General features: G+C 35.5%; 1 protein-coding gene across 1 annotated transcript in view; it reads left to right on the forward strand.

Annotated features, from left to right (window-relative positions):
• Window positions 1-613: 613 nt before the first annotated feature.
• Window positions 614-12,635, forward strand: part of GMI1 (gamma-irradiation and mitomycin c induced 1) — a 46,795-nt gene continuing 34,773 nt past the window's right edge. Inside the window, exons 1-17 of the mRNA XM_089157956.1 lie at window positions 614-775; window positions 915-1,278; window positions 1,404-1,436; window positions 1,575-1,661; window positions 1,766-1,821; window positions 2,065-2,148; window positions 2,361-2,433; window positions 3,057-3,112; window positions 3,208-3,333; window positions 3,456-3,525; window positions 6,687-6,773; window positions 7,443-7,493; window positions 8,075-8,210; window positions 8,336-8,397; window positions 8,588-8,713; window positions 11,984-12,074; window positions 12,185-12,219. Of these exons, the coding sequence (XP_089014082.1) occupies window positions 943-1,278; window positions 1,404-1,436; window positions 1,575-1,661; window positions 1,766-1,821; window positions 2,065-2,148; window positions 2,361-2,433; window positions 3,057-3,112; window positions 3,208-3,333; window positions 3,456-3,525; window positions 6,687-6,773; window positions 7,443-7,493; window positions 8,075-8,210; window positions 8,336-8,397; window positions 8,588-8,713; window positions 11,984-12,074; window positions 12,185-12,219 (1,509 nt within the window). The 5' untranslated portion in view covers window positions 614-775; window positions 915-942. The remainder of the gene's footprint in view (window positions 776-914; window positions 1,279-1,403; window positions 1,437-1,574; window positions 1,662-1,765; window positions 1,822-2,064; window positions 2,149-2,360; window positions 2,434-3,056; window positions 3,113-3,207; window positions 3,334-3,455; window positions 3,526-6,686; window positions 6,774-7,442; window positions 7,494-8,074; window positions 8,211-8,335; window positions 8,398-8,587; window positions 8,714-11,983; window positions 12,075-12,184; window positions 12,220-12,635) is intronic.

Raw genomic sequence — 12,635 nt, forward strand, 5'->3', positions numbered from 1 at the left:
TTATATATTGAAGTTTTTTACATGTGGGTATCTTTAGTGAAACACAAACTAATATTTAGTACCATTAATGCAATATATTACGTGTAGGTCCCAACTAGATTAACACACGTTAGCTACTGTTAAGTATATTCAAATTTCAAACGTGAAGGGACAAAAGTGTCCCTTAGGTTATTTAATGCATTGTATTTTTATATGGTTTAAAAAAAAAATGGGTCATTAAGCGTTAATTGTATGGTTCAGAAATATATATATCTAAAAAAGAAAAATATATAATAATATAATATATTAAATAATCTGAAGAATATTTGTGTCATTTCACATTAAAATTTGAATACATTTAATGGTAATATAATTCTAATTGATTCTTACATGTAATATATTGCACTAAAGGACTTAATATTAGCTTATGGATAAAAAACGATATATATATTTGATGAAAAAAACAGAAAAAGAAAGTGGCTTTAAAAAATTTGATCCGGAGGATTAAAACCTTTACACGTAACACGTAACAATAAAAAATTGTTAATAAATGGGCGTGGTGCGCATTACGCATAGGGTTCATGTTAGTAACCAAGGCGTTCTAAATTCATAGGTTGACGCCTCATTTCTAAAATCTTTCACTGTTTTTTTTGGTACGGTTTCTAAAATCTCTCGGGAGCTTAACCGGCGCAAAAGAGTGAGCTTCGGTTACTCTTCCTCTCCGTTTTTTTTTCTGATGAAAATCGTTCACATTTTGATGTTCACGACTGCGATCACACCTCTTTTCTGAATACAGGTATCAGTTTGATCATCTCTTTAACTTCTCGTACTAAAAAGTCAAGAGTTATTCTCTAGTTTAGAGACACTTCACAATTTCACTCGCCATTGTATTTGGAGTTGATGATCATGTGTTTTCTTTGAATTTCTTATTGTAGAACTCTGATTGGTGAAGGAACAGCGATCATGGAATATCGGAGTCCTTCCAAAAGGCCTATCGTTGAATTACGTGACGAACCTGAAAAGGTTTATAAGTTCAAGCTTTTGTTGCCAAATGGCGTTAGCGTGGGGTTAACATTACACGAACCAGGGGACGAAATGAACATGGATGAGTTCATAGATGCTGTTAAACGCGAATACTTCAGAACAATTAGTACCGTAGATCAGAATAAGGTGAAGCGCAAGGTTTTGTGGCGTAGTAAAGATATTTTTGTTGAGGATATTTCCGAAGGATTCAAGTTTAGAAAGAAAATCCCTCTAACACACTTTAAACCTCACAAATGTCATATCATAAGGGTTCATGTAAGTCTGCAGTGACTACAGTTGAATTCAGTTAATGTGCATTTTCCTGTTTCTAATTTCTGAACAGTAATGGGTTTTGCTGATACTCGTTTTTTTCTTTTTCTTTTTCTACTATTTTTCCATAGGACGGTGTTGATGAAGTTGCCGATACCTTTGAGGTGAGAGTTGAGACTACTCTGTTGCTTGTTTATGATATTTGTAATCATAATGTTCCATCTTGAACATTTGGTAATTCTGAAACTATATTTACATTCTGTATTTTTCCCCCTTCTCTATCATCTTGTTCGCTTCCGTAGAACATGTGGGATTTGACACCAGATACAGAGTTGCTAAAAGAGCTTCCCGAAGAATACACCTTTGAGACTGCTCTTGCGGACCTAATCGTAAGCTATCTCTTTATAATACTCCTGTGCAAAAGTCTTGGCTATTAATTTTATTTATTGATCATTTATTCTTACGCCTTCATAATCTTTGTACCCTCTGACAGGACAACTCTTTGCAAGCGGTATGGTCAAATGAACCTAATGAGAGGAGATTGGTTAGGTATTGCGTATGTCTTTTAATTGTTTCCCATTTTATCATTTCAAGTTGTACCATGTGTGAAAATTTTACTGGATTTTAACTGAGTCAATCATATTCTATATATGTGTTTATGTTTCTACCTTATGAATTTATTTCATATTTTTTTTGTCACACTCCAAATGCATGATATAAGCATAAAGATCCATTAAATTTCCTTCAATTACCAGTAGTTAATAGTAACATCCTCGTTAACTTCTTTTGTAGTGTGACGATTGATGAGCGGAAGATTGTGATATTCGACACTGGTCCTGGAATGGATGGCAGTGATGAAAAATCTATTGTGAAATGGTATGCTAAATAAGTATTTAATTTTTAACGTTGTCAAATTAATTGTTTCTCAATTGATCTTCATAATTGTCTAATTCTTCTCTTGATTAGTAAGTGGAAGTAGGTATAATCCATTTTTTCGCTGCTAGGAAGACAGTAGGAGAAGTTACTGATTTGAGTAATCTTGTAACTCAATATTGTTACTGCTCTCACATTTGGGTTCTATTCTCTAGGGGAAAGATGGGAGCCTCTCTTCACAGGAAATATAGAGAACAAGCAGTTGGAGGAAAACCTCCATACCTGATGGTAACGTTCATTGTATAACCATGCAATTGATAATGTTTTTCGATGATGATACCATGAATGGGTGTGTATATCCATGTAATTGCTTGCCTTTCCCTCTTCCTGCTATGGTTATGCTTGCTTACTCTTTCCATGCACCTATTTTGAGCTTCTTTATTTTGTAAAGTTTAGGCATTGGACTTTTTTAACTATGGTTCACCATTTTGGAGTTCTTTGTAAACATAAAATGTACTGTAGGTTGATATTATTGTTCATTCAGACTGTTGTTTATGTTCATTTCATTTTCAATCTTGTGAATGGTGTATCCTTGTTTGAGTTCCTCTGCACTACACTTTACACTAGTAGGCCTTGAATTTTGCTGGAGCATGCAAAAGTCTTTAATTATTTTGAAATCTATATTGGCCTTATTGTTCCCCTTTCTTTTCTTGAATCTCAATTTGTCTATTCATGCTCTGAGCATATTCTACTCATGTATTTTTGACCCTTAAATCTTATATTTTATATTTGTTTACTCTATGCTTTGTGGTATCCGAGGCTATGGATTCCCGTTGTTTAACACACTGTGAGTGCATGCCTGTATGTGTTTTACGGTCTCACCATGGTTGAACGTGTTTTTATATGCACAGCCTTTCTTTGGGATGTTTGGATATGGAGGCCCCATTGCATCAATGCACTTGGGGAGGTAATGCTGCTTGTTTGATTTTTCATGTTGTTCCAGTTGGAGAAAAATGGTCACATTCGTTCCCACTTATTACACATTGAATTGCTCTGTTACAGGTCTGCTTTAGTCTCTTCGAAGACGAAAGAGTCTAATAAAGTTTATACATTGCGGCTTGAGAGAGACGTGCTCCTTAGTAGGTCTGACCAGACTTGGCGAGTATGTACTGTTCTGAGTTGCTGGCTGTTGCAAACTGGGATGCTTCCTTTTCAAATTGTGCATTGTTTGTGGTTTTCCCTTTCAGTATTTTCTCTGCAAGTTTATGGTTTAATTTCTACGCCATGTTGTTTGCATTATTTTTTCTGAGACTTGATGGTGGATTAAGGAATGCTTTGGAAGAAGAACTAAAGGAATCACCTCGGTCAAGTTTTACGAAGGTATCTTCTGTTTTATTTATCATAGTTCTTGTGAAATTACAAAAATATGGCTGGAATATGTCAAAACCTGGTATAAAGCAGGCCTGTAAACGGACCGGATTCGGCTCAGATACACCAGTATCCGAATCCGATTAGCAAATCCGCTATCCGAATCCGGCAAAAATTTAGAGAAGGTATCCGAATTCGAATCCGAAACTTTATCGGATATCCGATAATAATCTAATCCGATAAAATATCCGATTATTGATTGATAATTGTCACTTTTTTACTTTTTTTATTATAAATTTCTAATTTCTGATTACCGAATACCGCTATCCGAATCCGATTATCATCTATTTTTAAAGAAAAAATGTTAAATACTTTACTCTATCCGGATAAATTTTTATCCGGATATTATCCGATCCGATAAGCAATTATCCGAATCCGAATTCGGTTGCTTAGCGGACGGATACGGATATTTCTCGGTAAGAAAATTTTCGGATACGGATACCCTTAAACGAATATGAATGCGAATTCGGAGGCGGATTTCGGCTATCCATTTACAGGTCTAGTATAAAGTGGTATTGCATTACGGTTTTGTCTTGTTGAATTGAGATTTAGAAGCCATGATTTTCACCATGTAACGGCTTATCTAACCTCAACTGAATGTGAGCCAAGAAACCAATATTTTTTAAATCAGAACAAACTAAGAATTCAGATGTCAAGGTGGGAGATGCTGTTTTAGGGTTCCCAGTGATCAGATGGGGAAAGAGCCTTTAAGGGAATGGTATAGTGGTGTTGGGGAAGGTCTGGTGATTTTTTGTCAATTCTGATGGGTAGTTAGAGGAAATAGGAAAAAGTTGTGTACTCACTCCAAGGTACATATGTTTGAGGCTCATGGTGAGAGCCCATTACCAAGTAAAACCCATGGAACAAAGGTTCAACCCCTTATATGACCCATACCTAGGCTTGTACCACTAATTAAAAGCCCATATTAGTTATAAATCTGCATCAGTCATCCTATAGAACTCCTATGATATCTCAGTTTCAGCTTCATTTTCCTCAGATTTTGGTTTCCTTGTGGTTCTGATTTCTAGCGGTCGTCTTTTCAACAAGGCAAACCTCATCTCTTTTCTGCTGAGTTCAATGATACTGTGGTGCAGATCCACTGCTAAAATGGGCTATTTCTGCAACCAAAAAAAGAAAAAGAAAAGCCTAGGGTTGGATTGTCTGCATTATGGGCCTTTGACCATGAGTTTTAAACTGAGATGGGCCTATAATGGGGGTACCTATTTTAAGTACGAAAATAGTTTATTTCCAGTGTTTCATTTGATTTAACTGGACCATGGCTCAACTGGTTAAGTAGTGCATTATGTTGGGTCAATTTAAGTTAGGATAATTATGTCTATTAACATGTAATTAGGTCCATTCATGCTTCATGCAAATAGGTGGAGTTAAGTTTCTTTTCCCCTTTTTCTGGTTACTTTATTTTCAAGTCCTTTTAGTACTCAAATATTCTCTCTGTGTTCTTCCCATTGATGTCTGTATGTAGCGTTACAAGTGAAGTCCTTAAAATAGGACTAAAGGACCAACTTAAACGTGACTTGATCTTGAACAGAATGAGGACTTTTAATGGACATTGAACTTGGACACTTAGAATTTAAAAATAGGAATAGTAGCTAATTAACCTATCTACTCCTTAACTCAAATTGGACAAGAAATTAAAACAGTTGAACTAATGTTCAACTACAAAACAGGTGAGGTTTGTATTATTGATTCTTCGCAGAAATCTTATTTTAGTGTAAGCCTGAGACTACTAGTGAGGTGGTTGTGGCCTGAGCAAAGGTGGGGAGGTTTGCCTAGGTTCTGTTGTAGGGGTTCACTGCATTCATGGTGTTCTATGATTATTTGTACAATGCATCTTTGTTTTATTTATTTATTACCTTCTGAGTCTGATGTTTGCCTTTTCTTGAAGAGTTTTTATAATTCAAATTTTAATAATAATGTGTTTGATTCTCATATATCTATGGAAAGGGTTCTACACCAAGAAGTAATAATGGTTTTAGCCATTTATTTATTAAAGTAAATGATTTCCACTTAAAGGAAAAGAGTACCCTTTATTTTGTCACATAAGTCTCTTACGGATTTCCCCCCTCAATATTGTTGCACACTACCATCTGCCTGTAAGATGGAGAGTTGCAAGATATAGAACTTCTATTTTTTGGTAATTGTGAGAAATAGAACTTGATTTATACATCATGTGCTCAAGCATGGTCCTAAAAAAATTTGTAAATTATTTGTCCTATTGATACTTGTTTACTATAGAGGTTTATTATATCAGTCCAAAAATAATTTCCCTTTCATCATGGACCCATGCGTTGGGTCATCGCTCATTGGTATATAAAAGAGCAAATTGCACTGGCACCCCAAAATAGAGGCTGTAAAGCACTGACACCCCACTTTATGTTTGAAAAACATAGACACCCCAATTCATTAAACACATTAGTCCATGTTGTTAGTGAAACAGTTAACCCACTGTTTATTTTTCTTTAATTCCAAAAATGCCCTTACCAAAATCTGAGGAGGAAAAAATAATCCAACAACAATGTCTTCATCAAATGACCTTCGTAGGCGGAAGAATGTTTTTTTTCTTCTTTCTTTGGTAAATGAGAATAAGATTTATTGGAAGGGTATAATAATCTTTGCGATAAGATAACTAACCATTCTAACAGAATAGGACCTAGGTGTTTTTTAAACAGAAAGTGGGGTGTTAGTGTTTTAAAGCCTCCATTTTGGGGTGCCAATGTAATTTGCTCTTTTATTTATGGGTGTTGCATTTGTGGTCATGGGTCTTTGTCAACCCACCTCTATTTTCTTTCGGCTCCATGGACCTATCTTCAGCAATTCAATATACATGCCAAGGGATGTCGATTTATTTATAGAATATGGATATCCGTTGTGATGATTTTGTGCAAAGTGGATAATGGATCTTTAAATTCCTGTGGTGCTTTCTTGATGGTTCCCTTTCTGCTTCACAGCTTCTGAATGATGATGTGAATGCAACATATAATTTTGGCTTAAATCCTCGAATCTATTTTTCCATTTAGTTTGTATCTCAATTATTTTGAGGTTTCATCATCTTGCAATGCTACTCTGAATTTTTTATTCTCAATGCATGGCAGGTTGAAATTTTTCAGCCGAAGATAAGAAGCTTGGATGCATTTAAACTTCAATGCAGACTAAAGGACATATATTTCCCCTATATTCAGGTTGTTGAGCTTCAAGTTACATGATTAATGTTCATAGATAATTATAGAGGGTTTGGAAACCTGCTTTATGTGTATGAAAAAGCTATTTGGAACGAGGAGTTGCTCACTTTGCTATGCTTGAATGGTTGGGCCCAAAAAAAGTTTAAATAAAGTTTTAACCTGTCTTTATTTCTTATTGGATTTTTTTTTAAAATTTTATAAAAGTAAATGTTTTTAACTTTCTCCTTCCGTCCAAGTAAGATTGCATCGACAACCTTTGACCCAATGGTTATTTATGGTTGCATGAGTGCTAGCATACAGGAGTGATCCCTGAGAATTGGTGTATCAGTGGTGCTGAGGAGTTGGTGTGTTTTGAATAAGTTTTGTTGTAAAAGTATCTGCTCTTGTCAGTGTATCCTCCTTCCACCCCGAGTAAGATTGCAAGGGTTGCATGAGAGTGTTTGTGCGTGTATAAAGTGTAGTACTTTTCTTAGATGCACTCCCATTCCATGCTATCACACACTTGCACTCTCCTTTTTGAACCATCATAGTACACAATGGAATTTAATCTCTTCTTTAAGTTTGTTGAAGTTACCTTTTCCTCTTCTCCATCAAGGTTGCCTTGGTGGTTGAATTGTCCAATAGATCTAACAATACCGTTGCTCTTACAATTTGTTTGGTTCTTTGCAGTGTGATGAAATGTCTGCTACTGGGAAGACTCTGAGACCAATTGAGTTTCAGGTCTGTTAGCACTGAGTCTGTCCTAGATAACTTGACAATTATTATTACTATTATTATTGTAATAATTTTAAATGTAAGGAATGATGGATGTTTGTTGTGTAAGAGACTTTTTAAGTTACTCCTGAGCGAAGCTTCTGTTTAGGCACTTCTAATTCTTGAGTACTAAATTTCATCACCTTGTAGCTCTTCAAGAGAGGCTGTTAGAGCTCTTCTCAGTGACAGCTGGGGAATGAATATCTCATCTGGGGCGCCTTCTCTATACTGGGGAAATAGAGACTTGCTGAATCTTGATTCTTTATGTTTCTTCACAATAAAAAGGTTTTTGAGTTGTGCAGTTGAGAGTTTCATGACCTGGGTATTCATATGTGAACCCTTTTTTGTTGGGTTGGGGGGGGGGGTAGGGGGAGATGAATTAGTGTGTTTTATGGGTAGACAACGTGCTATTATTAAGATGATCTTATTATGGGAAATTCTGTCTTCTTCCAGTACCCTATGATAATCTCCTTGTTCTTGATAAGAAGTTATACTTTGTATTATAAAGCTAAAAGTCAAAAGTATGCTTCCCCTCTCCTTTCCTTTAGGTTAATGGGGATGATTTAGCTGAATTAGAGGGCGGTGAGGTTGCAATAACCAATTTACATTCCTGTAATGGCCCGGAGTTTGTCATGCAACTTCACTTTTCTACTAGTCAGGTCAGCACTGCTTCAACAACTCCTGGTGAGCAATTTTTCTGTGTCAATTTTGACTTTTTATTTTTATTTTTATTGGACTCTTAGACGTAGTTATGATCTTTGTGAAGATTATATTTCTTTAATGTTATTCAATTCCTTTCTTTTTTAAAGGTTCAAGGACCTTGCCAGAAGCTAATGCGCGCTTGAGGTGTGTCTACTTCCCAATTGTTGAGGTATGTACTGAGTTGAATGGTTGGAATAAGCACTACTAGGATTATGGGTAACATTGATGTTGAATGATGCTGCATTTTTATCACCCTTTGTTGTTTATTAAAAGGTACCCAGTATAGCTTCCAATTGTTTATGTTTAAAAATTCCTAGTATAGCTTTCAATTGTTTATGTTTAAAAATTAATTATTATAGGGCAAAGAGAACATCAACAGGATCCTGGAAAAGCTGGGCCAAGAGTATGGAAATGCAGAGGATTTTGATACTTTTTGTCGGGTATCTGTTCGTCGGTTAGGGCGTCTACTTCCAGATGCTCGCTGGGTCAGTTGAATAATATTTCCACACTGTTCTGGATATTTATCTCAAGTTTCTGCTGTCCAACTTTTTTAGATGTTTATTCTTGTAATCAGTACTCAGTAGTCATGTGAGTTCAACTTTGAACACTAAAAAAGGGCAAATCCGGTGCTGAAGACTTCCACACAAGCAGAGTCTGAGGGCTGAATTTTCATATGCAGCCTTACCCCAACAATTTTGAGCACCATTGTAATGAAAATTTGTCTTGCTCAGAAAAAAAAAATCTTTGGAGACATTGGATTTTGAGAATTGTTGGAATAGAGAAGAAACTTGGATTTTGAAGTTGAGTTGGCTGTACAATCAGGTAATTAAAAGAATTAAAAAAAAAAAACCAAACTTTCAATGTAGAGTGTGTGTGTGTGTGTGTTTTTTTTTTTTGAAACCATTGAAGAAAAATCTGCTTTTGGAATTAATGGCACAATTAGTATTTTCTGTTGAAAATGATTTTGGAAGTCAAACCAATCAGTTTAATAATTTTTGTTTTTTAACATTAAAAAAAAAAAATCTGCTTTTGGAATTAATGGCACAATTAATATTTTCTATGAAAATTATTGTCGAATTTAAACCAATCAGTTTAATATACACCAACTAATGGTACTTTTGATGTTTAACCTGAGAGAGTAAAGCATCAAAATAGAATGAGTAGGTGGAAAATAACTTGAATATCAGTATGTGACTGTCTTTTACTTTTATGGAAGCTGCAATAAAGCACTAAGCATGATTTCAATTATATTGGCTGGAAAAGAATAACAGCACATTTTAGGGCTGTCATGAACTTGCCTGTAAGGTTGTTAGAGCATGGAGAAAATTTTGGTCGAAACCTAAGTTTCAGCCCAGGAAAAAACCGAAAATTTCAGGTTTCAACTGAAATTTCGGTGGAAACCAAGTATTTTTTTTTTAAAATTTTGACCTTAGGTTTCGGCTTTATATGACTTCCATTTCATCTGATTTCTTACGTTCTACCTATTTGAAGCATAATAAACACAATTGAACTAGTATTTTGCCCCAAAAAGACCACTCAAAAGTTATTATTGAAGTATACTAACAAATGATTAGTTTCGACAAGTACAAACTGTATTGCATACATAGAATTATCTGCATATATGAATTATTTGATAGAATGGTTATATATCAACAAGTCAACAAAATACAATGACCAACTAGATCAAGTGGTGGTGTCTTACATGTATTAAGTTCAAGCCCATATATCATGTATACATATGTATTTTTAAATTTTAGAAAATAGTTTTTAAGATAAAAAAAAATTAAAAAAAATATATTTTCAAAGCAATACAAGATCATTTATGGCTTGAAGAAAACAAAAATGAAAAAAATGAAAGTTTGGAACTGTTGGGTATGGCTCATGCTTCACATTCTGTTGCCTATGAGTTTCGTTTGTAGTTTGGGCTTTTAGGCCCATGAATAGCTGTTGCGGCTTAAAAGGTGTTTGAAGGCAAAGTAGTTGTGGAAATTAGGTGAAAATGTGATAGAAATTAACAAAAACCGAGGGAAAAAAATTATAGTGTTGAAACCTGCGAAATCTCTGTCGAAACTTGCGAAATGGTCGGTTGAAACTTTGATTTTTAGGGAAATTCTTGGAGTTTCGTTTTCAAATTTTGTGGATATTTCGGTAATTTTGACCGAAATTTTTCCCATGGTTCAGAGGCAAAGGAGAAACCAATACTTTGGGCATCTGATTGTCAACAATCCAGTCAGATAAACAACTCTGAAATTTGAGTGGCAACTTTTTGGTAAGATCTGCCAATTCTTTTTGCATAGCTAATTGTAGGTCTGTATACAGTATGAAATCCCTTTCTTTCCGATATATTTTTAAAAGAAACCTCAACTTCTTGGTCCTGGGTCAAATTACATCTATCGTTCTCCAACATTCCACTTCAATTTGACTTCTAAACAAGTATGAAGTACCCATTCTGTTTTCTTTCTCTCTCTTTTTTTGTTTGTTTGTTTGTTTTTGTGTTGGGGGGTTGGGGGTTGGGAGAGGGAAGATGAGAACCAGGAAGCATGAACCAAAGACCTGATAGGGTTGGCTTTTACGCTCCACACTTCTACCAAATTTTTGATTTTCATATCTGCTGTTAATCATAAGCATTCAGATCTTTCCTCAACATTTTTATGCAAGTTAGTTTGGAGTTTGGATTGTAACTTCAACTCATCAAATTAGGCCAATACTGTTCCTCGTCACCTGGTAGTCTTTAGTCTTCATTGCACATTGTTGAACCATCTCATTCAGCATTCCCTATCTTATTGCAGTGTTACCCATTGGTTCTGTTTATACATTATCTTGAAATTCTGACTCTATAGTGGGCAAGCCTCGGCACAATGGTTAAGTTACTATTGCAACCATCAGGTTGTGGGTATAAAGTACTGGAACTGTGGGGGTAAGGCTGCTTACATTTTCCCTCCAGACTCTGCAGTAAGGGAAGTCTCATGCACTGGGATGCTCTTTTTCATCAAATTCTGGTTCTATCTGGCTATGCTATCGCTTTTCAGTTTATTTTGTGTGGTTGATTAGTTTAAGAGTTCGTAGTTCGGCAAGCACGATATTATTCGTTTAACAGGACAGCTTGTTATACAATTTTTCTAGTTTACCTTTGAACTGTTTTATCGTGATAATATAATCTTGAAATAGAATGGCTTGATATCATTCTTTTTTTATGGCAATTTGGCTTTTTTCCCCTGTGGACAATTGTAGAACCAGACATTGTTCTTTAATTTGATACTATCCATTTTATTGAATGTTTGATCCTTCAGTATACAGTATTTTTTTTGGGATGAATAAATAACATATTACCCAAAGAGAGAAATAAAAGTACAAGCGGGAAATGAGAGGGTGGGGTGGGGGGGTGCAGTGTCAGCTCTGGACAATCAGGGGATAAATCTAAGCCCCAGGTAGCAACAATATGCCTGTTCCGTGTGTGTGCAGGTGGGGGGGGGGTTCTACAAGGGGTTTGTGAGGAAGCAAAGAAAGCTTGGTGTTGATATTTTTACAAATGGCCTTCCAAATTTGATCTGAGGATCTGGAATTTGGTTATCCATCTATGGAGATTCCGCTTGAGCCAAATGAGAGAGATGCAAGAGCTAAAAAACTAGCTTTAGCATACACAAATCATATTTGTTTCTTTCTTTTTGAATTTAGCTTGCCAGGACTAGATGCATTTTTGTCTTTGGGAAAACAGTTCCTGAAGATTATTTATATTATTTGCATCTTCATAACAGGGTAAGCTTCCTTTTATGGAGCCTAAGCTGAAGAAAGGAGACAAGGCACAGCTATTGAAGAGATGTTGCATGAGAGTGAAGTGTTTTGTGGGTAAAGTGATTGCTGACAATATCAATGTTTCTTTGTATTACTTGAAGGTTGAAGTCCTTGTCAACTATGCATCTTATAGTCATTATTATGTTTCTGGGGAATTGTTTCAGAGACAGATGCTGGTTTTAGTCCTACACCTTCAAAGGTAAGTCTCTCTATCTTTCGTTTTTTTTTTTTTGGGGGGAGGGGGGAGTAAGGTTAATTATTTATAGCATAAGAATATTGTTGTAGGAGTTAGCTCACCACATTATAAATAACAAACAGTGGATATTAAAAGGGGACTAATGAATGCTTATCAATAGATCATTCATAGTTATAAAGATGTTGCCTAGGCGTGGTGCCATGGTGACACCTAGGCATTCAAGCTCCTTGATTGCTGTGGATGCATATGTGGGCACCTTTTAGCTGTTATCTTAGTTATTCTAACCTTCTCCAATGCCATGGTGGCCTTGCCATGTTGACTGTGGATCATCATCAGAAAACTAAAACTACTTAACAACCCAGATTCCGGTAGGCATAATTTTTTTTTGAATGAATGAAGAAATATATTAAACAGCAAGA

The sequence above is a fragment of the Hakea prostrata genome, chromosome 6 (assembly GCF_041222555.1).
Source record: "Hakea prostrata isolate BN-2017 chromosome 6, UWA_Hpros_2, whole genome shotgun sequence".
In the NCBI taxonomy this organism is placed as follows: Eukaryota; Viridiplantae; Streptophyta; class Magnoliopsida; order Proteales; family Proteaceae; genus Hakea; species Hakea prostrata.